General features: G+C 47.4%; 1 protein-coding gene across 3 annotated transcripts in view; it reads right to left on the bottom strand.

The window, feature by feature from the left end:
- MAML3 (mastermind like transcriptional coactivator 3) overlaps positions 1 to 13,595 on the bottom strand; it is a 366,154-nt gene that overhangs the window by 147,632 nt on the left and 204,927 nt on the right. For all 3 annotated transcript variants that reach the window (XM_037126173.2, XM_037126172.2, XM_037126174.2), the window contains exon 2: positions 2,584 to 4,119. In XM_037126173.2, coding sequence (XP_036982068.2) covers positions 2,584 to 4,119 — 1,536 coding nt within the window. The remainder of the gene's footprint in view (positions 1 to 2,583; positions 4,120 to 13,595) is intronic.

Consider the following 13,595-nt stretch of genomic DNA (forward strand, 5'->3'; position numbering starts at 1 on the left):
TAAGACATTCAAAATTTTGAAATAAGTTCTTTTTGGGTCCTTTCTAGTTTTGGTTCTCTGTTTTTTAAAAACATCTGGGATCTCGGTGAATTTCTATTCATTTCTAAGAGAACTGGCGTTTTCTGCAAATGCCCCAAGTAAGTGAACATCTGTATAAAATAATCTTGAAATCAGTGTTCCAGTGTTATTACTTTTGGTGTTTACATCAGTCATTAAAACTCAGTGCTAATCACAGTCTTTGTGGCCACAAAAGAATGAAGTGAATTTTCCCCAGCAAGAGCAAAACACAAACTTGAACGGCCCCTACGTATAATTACATTCTATGTCTTCCTGTAACTTGTGCACATATCAGTGCAACGTACTCACATACAGTACAGCGAACTATGCCATGAGCTATGTAAACACTGCTCCAGAATCAGACAAAAGCATGAAATAAATGGCATGTGTGCAGAAAGATATTCACATGTTTATATATGTATTTTGAAGCTTATTTCAAACAGTGGTGAGTTAACATTTCATTAAAAAGCATACTTTTGCTGGATGGTTCTTTATGAGGTTACAAAGTGATTACTCTAAAGAGGCCTCAACTCAAGAGGGAAGGCTTGTCCACCCCGAAAGGACCTCATGAGACGGAAGGAACAGAGGAAGAACCAGCAGATTTCGGCCAGAAAACCATCCCTTTCATTTCTCCACCTGACTGAGCTCTTTCAAAACATGACCTCTGTAGCTCAGGGCTCCAGTTCCGCATAGGCAGGCAAGCATCAGGACCTGAAATGAGTACCTTTACAATCCACATTCCAGCAGAGACAAGAACCTCACCCCAAATTAGCAAGTTTCAGAAGACACTCAGTGAGTGAGGGTGTGGAGTGAGGACAGGCTCCCACTGTACCACACGTCTGCAGAGTCTGTGAGTTGGAACTAATCATCTTTGGTCTGGCTCAGAGGAAATATTTTACTGTAGCTGATGTGAAAACAGCCAATGGAGAAGCACAATCTGTATTGAGATTAACAAGAGACCATTCTGACAGCTCACGATCTCATAAACCCCGGCTGCGTTCGGGGCTACAACAAACATCCCTGTATATTGCCTCCATTTTTGCCTGCTTCACAACCGTTGCCTTTCTCCAATGGTATACATTTGTTTAACGAAACCAAGATAAAACAGAAGCCCACAGTTCAATAATGTTTTTCTACTAGTGACCAAATGAAGTTGACATAAACTGACCTATATTTGTATTTCTCCAGACAGGATTTCTTCAGAGCTGGCCGGCATGTGCAGACAAGAAACCACTGTGAGGTTTTGGGGTTGGAAGGCTGTGAAGGAGAAGCGCTCAGGCCTGTCTCTGCAGGCCAGCACCCTCTAGCTCTTGGAGCCTCCATCAAGTTTAAGGCGATTGGGTGGGTATGGGGGGAGGGGCACACCAGGAGAGAGAAGATGCAAACAACCGCCTACTGATGCAAGATCCGCCTGCATTACTTCTAAAGCATCCAACTGTGGACACATATCCAAGCTCTAGTTGTAACCTGTTTGCACATGAGGGCCCCTAAAGCAAAGACTTCTCTGCAAAATCTCCAACAGCAATGCAAATGTCGGCATCCTGAGAGGATTAGGCGCAAACTAGCAATGGGCAGTACAGTGCTGGTTCATGAATTCACCCCTGTGTAGAGAAGGTCAATAGAACAATGCATTTCCCCACACCCCTCTCCTTCAAGGTAGAGAAAGGGTTACTTTGCAGGAGCTTTGGCTGCCTGCCACAGTGGTCAGGGTGAGTGAGGGGAGTGAGTGCTTCTCACCGAGGATTCACTCCCAACTAGCTACCACTCATTTTTACCGGCAGGATCGCTGACTGCCCTGCTATCCAAACCAGGATGTCATGACATGGGACAGAGGAGGCTTTATTCTGATACAGCTCTAAGGTACAGTGACCATCAAATTTTCCTGAATCAGAGCTGAACAAATTGCAGAGGTCTGACTGTACTCCCAGGCCACGAGGTTGAAACAACTTCTAACTGCCTTAGGTCAGCAACAAAGGCTTAAGTGTTGAGTAGTCCTACACAAATCTGTCCTCTGGCTCACTTTGAAAATACAAAACACTCCCCCCCATTTGAACATCAGGAGCCTAGATTTCCATGCTTCATGATTCCGTCAGCTAGGTGAAGGTTGTTAGGGCCTTATCAAACTGCTGGCGAGATCCCGAAAGGCTCTGGCCTTCCCACTAGCCGGAGTCTAGGACTGAATGACCCAGGAGATAAGAGCAGCAGGTTTGGCCCTGTGACCTCTATGGCGCAGCCTCCGTCTGAGTGAGAACGTCATGTAATTTTTCATTTCTTATCTACTGCCGGGAACAGGACAAGTTTGATTCCCAGACATTCTAATACAGGAAAGGCAATCATGCCAACCTTTTCCATCTCTTAGGAAAAAAAGAGGGAATAAAATCCCCAGACCTGGCAACTGCATGACAGTGCGTAGGAAGGGTTTCCACAGGTAATTAATTATACCCTGCTAGTGCTAACGCATCACACCTCGCCAGTCTGAGAGGCACCACCAGCACGGCTCCAAGTGCGTGTCGCTTTCACACTTACCTGACCGTGGGACGGCAGCGAGGCGTAGGCCAGTGGCTGGTTCATCACTCCTTTCTGCTTCATGAGAAGCATGCGTTTCTGGTCCTCACTCAGGTGCGCCCTGGGAGCCTGGAGTTGCGGCGGCGGCTGCTGCGGTGGCTGCTGCGGCGGGGGCTGCTGCTGGATGTACGGCAGCAGGGGGTTTTTGTTGGGATTGGCCATGGGGGGCGTCATCCTCTGACTCAGGTCCGCATTGAAGTGGGTCAGAGGCTTGGTGTTGCCGTAAGTGAGAAGGTTGTGCTGTTTGCTTAAGGAGTTTGTACCCAAGTTATTTGGCTGCTGATTGATCATGTTCATGTGATTCTGCGGGAGGTAGTTATTCATTGTCGTCTTCTGCAGGTTGTTTGCCATTGGAGGCACTACTGGGTTTTGGTTGTTAAAGGCTTGGGAGTACATCATGGGGCTATTTGGTTTCTCTGCGGGGAAAGCCGCGCCATAGGGACTGGACGGAGGCCCTAATGGGGACCAGCTGGCAGTCTGGTTGGAGTGCTGCTGCTGCTGCTGCTGCTGCTTCTGCATGAGCTTGGCCCGCTGCTGCTGCTGCGCCGCCATCTGTTTGAGCTGCTCCGCGGGAGACAGGTCAGAGCTGGGCACAGCCCCAGGGCCCGACCCCGAGCCAGCCACCGGCACCGCTGCCGCACTGAGGAGATAGCCACTTCCAGGCCGAGGCGGAGCTTGGCCGGGGGTGTGGGCTGGGTTTGGAGTTGGCGGGGACTGGACTGCACAGTTTGCTGGTGAGCCTGCGGGGTTGGGAGCCACGGGAGTGCTGGCAACGGAAGGTAAACTGGTGGCCGTGGAGAGGGTAGAAAAGGGAGGACCGGAAGAAGAAGGCCTCGTCTGGGGAGAGCCCATGGAGACGTGCGTGAAAGGAGAGTGAGAGGGGTCGCTCTTCACACTCACACTCTCCTGGGAGAGGGGGGTCTCGGTGGCTGGCTGCGAGAATTCTGGCTCCTTCTTCTCTTCAAAGTCTTCATTGAACAGGTCCTGTATGTCATCTTCAGGAACTGTGTTGGCCAGTTCATCTATTAATTCCTGCCACTCCTGGTCATTTAGGTTAATGTCTGAGAACAGCTTGTTCTGGTTTGAAAGAGATGTTTCTGATGTGTCGATGCAAGTAGGGTCGTCCAGAGGTTCCTGTTTGAGGCCCTTGCTCTGCAAGGTGGCAAAGCTGTCTTCCAGGTCACTGCAACCGTTAACAGGCTGAAGTTTCATCTCCGCGAGTCTGCCGTTCTTACTTAGGTCCTCTAGAAGCCCAGGAGTGTGAGTCCCGCTATTCTGCAAGGGCAGAGAAGGCTTCAGGTCAAGTTGGTGAAGAGGAGAAGCTGAAGGCAGTGGCATATTGCTGGGCAGACTGTTGATGGCTTCCATCCCCGTGGGAATGTCCTTCCGTATTCGCTTGCTGGTTGGAGAAAAACTCCCATCGCAAGCCCCATTCTGCTGGTCTCCATTAAGCGGCGAGCGGGCTCCTTCCAACTTCCTTTTCACGGTCTCCTGGAGCTGGAAAAGAGAGATAACAGAGAGAATGCCTGAGTCTCTAGCTCGTAGTTTCCTCTTTAAATGTTCCAGAATGGATTGCTGTCAGCTAACTTTTAAGTGGTTGATAACACCTAGGAAGGAGGTTATAATTCTAATTTCAAAATTGGCCAGGCTTCAATTCAGATTCTATGGGGAAAGGTTTTAGCCAAAAAGCAGAGCTCACCAGGCTAAGAGACAGAAAACAACCTAAAGATTGGAGGGTGGGGAAGAATTACCTATTATTATTCTCAAATGAATGCTAAATGTGAGATTGGACCAAAATGTACCACACTTGAGGAAGACATTAATACCTGAATTCTTGTCACACCTTCATCGAGAACGTTGAAGAATGAAATGAACAATATTTTAAAGAGCCATAAAAATACTCTAAGAATAGAAAATTTAACACATTTCCTAAATAGCGTAGACATGAAGATTAGTGGTTACCATAACCCAGACCTTCCCTGCACTCTTTTTCGCCCCCCTCCCAGCACCCTGTCCTACCGTAGCCTGCCCTGTCCTAACGGCACGCCTCCCTGGGTTCCCATGAACTCATGCGCTCCTGGGTTGCCTCCTTTCTCTCCATCTGCTCTTTCTCAGCCTCTTATGTACTCTTCTTTCTCTCTCTTAAAGGATGGAATTCTTCATTGTTTGGTTTAAGCTTCCTTCTCTGCCTACTTTTTACTCTAACCTAGCCGGTGTCCTGCATCACAACAGACTGATGTTCTCATGACAATGTACCCAGCCCCACCCTCTCTGCTGAGCCCCTCTGACTCCAATGCTCTCTCAGTGAATGTTCCACGGGCATCTAAAACTCAATGTGTGTCAACACTGAGCTAATTATCTTTCACAATCAAACACGATCCTCACTGGTGTTCCTATCTCAGCACTACTCAGTAACCCACATCAGAAACCCGAGCATTCTTCTGGTTCACATCTCACATCGCCAGCCACCCAGCCCTATGGATGCTGCATCCAAACTATCACCCTCATATACCCACTCACCTCCAACCTCACTGCGACTATCCCAGGCAAGGGTCCCATTGCCTCTCTTGAGATTGTTACAACAGTCTCCTAACTGGTCTCCTTGTCTTGGCTCCATTCGTTCATCCATGTACTCTTTCACTTATTCTTTTATTCATTGTTTTGCTTTTATCAATCTATTCGGTATATTGTCATGTCTTTTAAATCTATCTCTATTCCTATATATATCTATTTACAGCTATATAGATTAGATATTTTGCCCTTCCTGCTTATAACCCTGTAATGATTTCCATGGTCTTTAGATTGAAATCCAAACAGAGACTGCTTCACCTGGCTCTTAGTCATCATTCCAGGCTCATCTTCTTGCTCCTCGGCTTAGCATCACCTCCCCAACCTCTGCCCAACATGTTCTATCAGTTCTCCTGAAACTTTAGTTTCTCAAGTGTGCCAGGCTTTTTTCTACCCCCAGGACCCTTGTCATGTTTTCTTTTCTTGGAACACACTTCTTCCCCTCCATCTTCCCCTCCCTGGGTAACAGCTGCTCATTGTTCAGGTTGTGTCTGAGATTTCACTTCCTCTAGGAAATCTCCTCTTAGGTCCCTTCCCTACACTCTCCTTTGAATCACCTCTACTGGGTTGGTTGTGCTGCAATAACTTTTTCCAAGCAATCTCTTCTTTCCCACCATAGCTCCTACCATACTGCGGGGCAATTGCTTAAGTGTCTATTTAGTGTGCGTCAGGAAGATAGGGTAACTTGCTTATTGTGTATTGTGGGGTTGCACTTAGTATTCAAGTTCAGAGCAGTGATTAATATAATGGCAAGCTGAATGAATGATGTCATAGTGTAATTCAGAGGGTCTAAAAGAGGTGAGCTGAAATCAGAGCAGGAGGCAGCCTCATTGACCATAAGGAGTGCTTGCCTTTGAGAGTCTACATTCCCAGTAATTTGAGCTCTCTTAGCCTGGAGTGTGTTATGTCCACTTAACTGGACTCATTTAAGAAGTCAAGTTAAGCCCCAGCTGGTATGACTCAGTTGCTTAGAGCATTGTCTTGTAGACCAAAATGCCATGGTTTGATTCCTGGTAGGGGCCCATGCCTAGGTTGTGGGTTTGGTCCCCAGTTGTGGTGGATACCAGGTAATCGATGGATATTTCTCTCCATTTCTCTCCCCCTCCCTTCCCCTCTCTCTAAAAATCAATAAAAAGTAAATAGAAACAGAAGTCAAGTTAAGAAAAGTCTTGCTAACTCTATGAATGCATAAACCATGAACCTCATCCATCTGTCCGCCCCTTTCCTTTCTGCAAGAAAAGGCCAGTGTGGGGGACTTCTGGTGAAAGAATGTCGCAGAAACTGCTGGCCAGGAAAGCCCTCCCTGAATGACAAAGGGAAGACCGGGCTGGGTCAGCAGAGGCTTTAGTAACTTCACAGACTTGAGGGAGAGGGCAGGGGGCCTGGGAAGGGTCAGAGAAGCAGGGTTTCCTCTGACCCTGCACTTGGCAGTGGCTCAAGAAACTGATGGGGATGAAGGGGAGCCCCAGGTAAAATCAAACCCACCTGGAGGTGGCGTGGGGATTCTAACAAGCGCCACTTTATTGCCAAGCCATCTCTTGGCTTCACCTGGCTCTTCTTAGTCACCGTTCTCATAAGTAGAGAAACCCATGGTAAAAATAAACAGAAAAGGTCCTTGGGTAAAAATCCAGTCCAGCCCTTGTTTCTAAATCCTTCGTTTTAAGTCACAACACCAAACCCTGTCTGCAGACACTTGGTAGAAGCCCCAGAATTATTAAAAACAAAGCTTGAACTGGGACACACTGGAATTTAACTTCAAAGAAGACCCTGGTTCCATCCATCATGTTAGGCAGACATCGTTACAAAATTAACTTATTTATTGAACAGATTAGGAACTGTGGTTCTAATCACAGCTACAGCAGAAGCTTGAATGTAGCTCCAAAACACAGGGGCAAGTTCAAATATCATTGCTTCAAGGCTTAGGGCCCTCGGCACCTCCTGAACCAATGTTAACCCAAAAAAAACAAGCACTTGCCTTAAAAATGAACCTGACTTCATTTTAGAAAGTTCAGGTGCATGATTCTGCTCTGGGGCCACAAAATGGATGGGCCGGATGGAGAAAGTGAAGACAAATGTTGCTTATTCCTCTGCGAGACAGTGGTGACCATGGCCACAGGGGCAGAGAGGTCTGGCTGGGAACCACAGCTCTCACCTCTCTCCAGCAGAATGGCCTCGCTGGCTGAGGCAGTAACACAGACACAGGAGTGCTGGCCCTGGAGTCAGAGCACCTGGGTTCAAATCCCAGACCCCCACTTAAGAGTGGAAGCATATAAATGTTGTCTGGTACGTAACAAATGTTGGCCGCGATGCCCACCATTAGGTAGTAAGTTACAGGAAGGCAGGGACTTCTCTGTTTTGTTCATGATCAAGCCCCAGCAGCGCACAGCAAGCACTCGATGAATAAAATGTTGAATGAATGAATACTGGAAATGTATGTAACCTCTCCAAAGCCTTGGTCACTTCATCTGCAAAATGGGTTAGTAACATCTAGCCTACAGAGTTACTCTGAGGCTGAGCTTAGACAATATGGAAACTACACTTAGTTTTGTGCCTCACATCTGGTAAGCACCCAGCAAGCCTTAGCTATTACTGTCTTTTGCCACGTATAACAGACACTTTTTTGCCCACATTTTTGAGGGAAAAATAAGGATGTGCATTGTATATGGGTATAATGATCACATACCATGGCTTTAGTAATGGGTATAATGTTTCCATGTATAATGTGCACAAAAATGTGGGTGCACAGTATACAGGGCAAATACGGTACTGTCTTTAAAATTCAGGGAAACTAATAGTCATGACTGTAGTTGAGAGAGGTTGCTTTCTGGGTCTCCACAACACAAAGAGGTAGAATGATAGTATTTCTGTTCACTAGCCCACAAAACCCTAATGTTTTCCAAGCATCTGGTGAACCTTTTAAAATGTGAACAGCAAAAATCAAATTTGCAATTCAAGCCCAAGTCCAAGTGCTAATGCATTCATGCCCTAGATTATAAAACAGCACTGGATTGTTGAGGTTCACATCAAATAGATTTCCCGCATGCGACCTGAATGGAGCTGCCGAGAATTTCTTTCTCCTTAAGGGCCTAAAGTTCTCTCCTGCTGGCCCCTTTAACCCACATCTTGACATATATTTCATGCACCAGCATTTAGGAATATAAGGGAGACCTCATTAGAGACACTGAAGCTGTGTTATGGTTTTTGTTTTGTTGTGTCCGAAATAGCAGTGAAATCTTACATCTCACTGTCCATCGCATCATCTCCTGCCATATGGAAAGGTGGTCTGAGAGTCTTATTTTCTCCTGATGTCCCTCTTGGGAGGTAGAAAGACAGAGGGCAGGAAGAGATAGCACCTGCATGCTTGAGAAGGCCGTGGGTAGAAAGACAGTGGGCAGGAAGAGATAGCACCTGTATGCTTCAGAAGGCCGTGTAACTCCCATATACTCTGCTCAGTGACCATGAGAACAGCTGACCACGTGGGAAATGTCCTTGTGAGTTCCCTGCCCCTCCAGGACTCAGATCCCAGTCTTCATTCCAAACAGCTTGCTTTAGGGAGTCCCTGGCCATTCTGCCTCACAAAGCTGGGAGTCTCTGAGTACGACTCGTGCCCCTGGAAGAATCACAGAAGCTCTTTACTGAGCATCAGTCTCCTTGCTCCTGGGTTACTATTATTCTACATGTTTTCTCCTGCTGGGGAGGCTGCCACCTCAGGAGCTGAAGTACACCGTTCATCCAACGCCAGTGACACCATGGGCCATGATCATGTGTCAGTTACTTAGAGGAAACCACTCCTCCTCTGTACTGGCTCCAGTACGAGTCTCTGGTCTATGGTGTGGCTTAATGGCTTATGTTTCTGTGAAACTGGTGGTGGTGGTGATGGTGGTGGTGGTGGTGGTGGTGTGTGTGTGTGTGTGTGAGAGAGAGAGAGAGAGAGAAAGAAAGAGAGAAAGAGAGAGAGAGAGGGGTTTAGAGGGGTGACATGATACCCAGACCAGCAGGAATAAGAAGAGCTACGCCTTTAAAGTTACAGAGCCTTTTCACATGGGACCGTATTTAGTCCTCAGAGCAAACCTTTGGGGTTGGATGGTCCTGCAGGGCAAAGGGCAGTGTCCTGGAGGAGGTGGGCTGGGGAGGGAGGATGACATCCGCAAAAAGGAGGGTCAGGACTAGGAGGGCCAGGCCTCTGCTGACCGGGGTGGTGCTCATTCCCGTCAGATTCTCAGGGGTCACCTAGGCCAGTACGTCCATGAAGAAGAAATTCTTTCTTCCTTTCGACTTTGAGCAGTGCTAGTAATAAGTTAAAACACAAACGAACAAAGCACCCTACCTCCCCACCCCCACGAGAAACCCACACCTCTTACTGCCTTGTCCCTGATTTTCATGAAGTTGGGCACAGTGATGGGGCTTAGGAATAAAGGTGATGATATGACTACTGACGGGAGACTTGGGGGTAAACCATGAGATTCCTTGTCTTCCGCTTCTAGTTATTCTAAGAGACAGGTTTTTTGTAACCCTGGTGGGACTCGCAGCCCACACTGCACCCTCAGCCAGGACCACGAGGCACGGGTGTGCCTTCCTCTGGATCACGGGCCCCAGTGCTACTCTCGAGAACGCACTCTCCGACTGAGGCCCGAGCCTCACTTCCGCCCTCCCCACCACCCACACCCAATTAAACCTCCGGAACTATCTGTTCTAATCATCAATGAATTTTAATTCTCATTTCCCACCCCCGAAGCCACTGATTTAGTTCAGATCAACACTTCTCTCGTGGTGTCTGCAGCTGCTCCTGAGTAGTCCCCCTGCCCCAGTCTTGTCTCCCCACCAACCCATCCTCTGCACCATGGACTGATTTTCTCAGTGAATGTGAGCCTGGGAAGTTCACTCCTTTTGCCTGTCTCCGGGGGCTGTCTGATGTCTCGGCATCAGCTAAGTCTGGCACGGCGGCTCTGCACAACCCAATCTGCTTACCGCTCCGGTCTTAGCGATCACTTCCTCCAACACCGGTCCACTCTGACCTTCAGATGCACTTAATTATTTGCCACTCTCAGCACATACAGTGTTTGTTCTCTCTCTCTCTCTCTCGGCCTTTGCATATGTTATAGTCTTATCCAAGTTCTTCATCTGACCCACTCTACTGGTCTCTCACGAGTCCGCCTAGACATTGCCTTCCATACAGGGTCTCACGACAGCCCCTGGCCACAACTCCTGGTCTTGGAGACCCTTCATATGCTCCCAGGTCACCCTGAGGAACACTGTACAAAAGCTGCTTTCCTTTTCCTTCATGGGATTGTACGAACGGAGGGATGCTGAAAAGACCTTAAATAACCACACTGAGTCTAAGTAGTTTATCCCCAAAGCAGGCACTTCAAATTGTTGATGTGTACAGTGTCTTAATGACAGCCAAGTAAATGTACTATTTTGGTTATTTTTAAATGCTGGCAATGGCTTGTGGGTTGTTGCCTCCTTAATATTTTTTAGGACATTAGGATTTGGGAAAATTGTAGAAAACAAGTAGAGGATGTATGAAGAGAAGGAGGGAAAGGAAGGGCGAAATTGAAACCCAGAGACTTTACGTGACATTACTAGGGTGACATGTTTTCACACCTAGGTGAACTCAAAAAAGCCAGCTACTTCCATAGTTAAATTTTACATTTCCACACAAAGGCTTCCGGTGGTTTTCATCCACCAAAAAAACCTGCTCCACCAAAAATGTGAGTGAACTCCCTTCACCAACGCTTAGAGACACAACTATCAGTTTTTCCTAAGACGTGAAGATGAATTGGAATCTCGGTTTGTAGACACTGTAACCAATTTGGAGGCTCAGAGAGAATGTTTTTGTCATTTTGATCCGCTCTGGTCAAACCAGATGTTTTGACCAGATGTTTTGACAGTTTTCCTGTGACTATTCCCTCCTCGCCCCGCCTGCGGGAGAGAAACACAGGGACACACGGGGAAACTCGACTTGCTCATTCAGCGTTTTGATGAGTGACCCAGAACGTGCACGTGGTGGATATTTTAATTAGAAGAATAGGAATAGCGTGCAAAACATTTTCAGAACTGCCTCTTAAGATTTAGGCTCTATTAGAAAAGATGTGTTGAGGTTCACATAGAGGTGAATTTTCTAGGCCGCTGATTGTCCAACCCCAAAGTGACCCGGCCTGCAGTTAGACTGCAGATTTCCCAGTCCCACTTCCACAGTTTGGGATTCCATGGGCTGAGGTGGGGACCAGACTGGGACACACATAAAAGGCACAAGGATGGAAAGAAATGTATTGGATTTGGTCCAGGATCCCCAGTCTTTAGACATTCTGATCTACACTAATAATTCTGTTGGAGTTCTGACATTCTGAGTTGTTGGTATGATTTAGTTAAATTAAAAAAATATATGTTTATTCATCTTAGGAATGAGAGAGGAGGGAGAGACAGAGAGAGAGAGACATCAATCGGTTGCCCCCATATGTGTCCCGACCCGGGATCAGACCTACAAGCTGGGAATCCAACCCCCAGTCATGGTGCACAGCACGACCCTCCAGCCAACTGAACCGAACCACAGCAGCCAGGGCTGGTTTGACTCGTTTTAAAAAAGTACATATACGCACACAGACCAGATGTCGATATGAAATGTTCCTGAGCTGACTGCTGACATTCTGGGACAGCTCGTCAACGGGACTGGGACACAATGCTCCAGACACAGAAACGTCAAACCTCAGAGGACCTGGAACTGCGGAAGCTCGCTGGATTTCTACAGGACTTGCCGCGACAGTGTTTCTACTTCTCCTGTTTTAGTTTTCCCTGAGCACAGGAATATCCTGGGCCGTTTTCTCTTTCCATGTTACATACTTGCCTCCCTTTTCATTCGGTGAACAGAGGGCAGGCCGTGGGCTGTGTGCCGGGTGCTGAGCGGCAGACTCATTGCCAAGAGCCAAGACCACACCGGAAAGTGAACCCATGTCGGACGTGTAGTGACAGAAGCCGAGTAGGTTTGCTTTAAGATCTACGTGAAGGCTAAGGCGACACTGACAGAAAAGGACAGACACACCACAGCTCCTGAGGTCTCCCTCGTCAGCCTCGTCAGAGAGGACAGAACTTAACTACGTAATAAAATTCACATGAGAAAACACACACTATTTCCCTGAGAGCCAAGGGTTCGAAACCTCTGCGGGGGAACTTCTCAGAGCACAGCTCCTCTGGACATGGTCAGTGGGTGACGTGGGCCATTGCGGGGATGTGTGTCAGCCTGAGCCATTGAAAATCTCTACTTTGTAATGCTCCAGGAAGGAAAAAAAAATCATCTTAAAGGGGCCTCACTTCCTAGTGGTGTCTGGAACCTCAGCTACACAGGCCCAAGGGAACGCGGGGCACTGCTGAGCCCCTGGCCCAAGGGCCCGGGACCACGCAGGAGACATTCTGGGAGGGTCTGAGGTTATTTTTAGAAATGACCAGGATCCTTTCCCTTTCTGCTAAGAAGCAGATTTAATCCTCTCTTCCCAAGGAGTCTTAGGAACCGACAAGTACTGGGAACGTGGGTGCTCACCCAACTCCAGCTGGGAGGGTCCGGAGTAAGGTCACCTTTAACAGCCTTTTAAATCTTTTGGGGTATGGCTGAATTTTTAGGCACACTGTGATCCTTTCGTGATTTGAAACATGTAATCAGTGCTAGCCAAATGCAAAACAGCATATTGATGATGGATCCCAAAACATCAGCAGTGACCAGGGATTTCTTGGAGGTGTGGGTTAGAGCGGGCGGGTCCCAAGGGCTCCGCCAATCTCTGTGTTTCCAGATGCACTGATACTCACACAGGCCTGTGGCTTTCTCAGAGCTGAATGAATGCAACATATTTTCACCACCAGTCCCATGAATCCTGTGCACTCTTTGTATCTGATGTTATAAGGTTTTTTACAAGCTTCATTCACGTAGTTCAAATTGGTGCTTCGACAAAAATGATTAACTCCACATTAAAACAGAGGCTGTCATTTCTGCACATGCAAAGGTAGTATGATTTCCAAATCTCACATGGCTTTTAGTAGAAAGTGTTAAACTTCTAAGTGTTTGTCAGAGGACCTGATACACTGCTTACTAAATATTTCAGGATATTAGTGTCATTTAATATTTTAATTGCTGAGAAGTTACCATGTACCAGGCATCAAGCTAAATAAATGCTTTTCATGTTACCCTGAGTAACTCTCCCAATAGCCCGGAGGGGTCGCTGGGCTCAGTGAAGACAGCAGTTTGTCCCAGGAATCCACTTCTCTCTGCCTGCCCCTCAAATCCATGTTCTCACCTACTCTGCTGTTCTGCACCCGCTGACCCCTGTTCTGATCAAACGTGAGCAATCCTGGCTTAGAAATGACGGGGAAGTGTTTTCGACACCTGTGCTGAAACAGGCCAGGGACGATGTGTTCAA

The sequence above is a fragment of the Artibeus jamaicensis genome, unplaced genomic scaffold, assembly GCF_021234435.1.
Source record: "Artibeus jamaicensis isolate MK-2021 breed Jamaican fruit bat unplaced genomic scaffold, CSHL_Jam_final scaffold_537, whole genome shotgun sequence".
In the NCBI taxonomy this organism is placed as follows: Eukaryota; Metazoa; Chordata; class Mammalia; order Chiroptera; family Phyllostomidae; genus Artibeus; species Artibeus jamaicensis.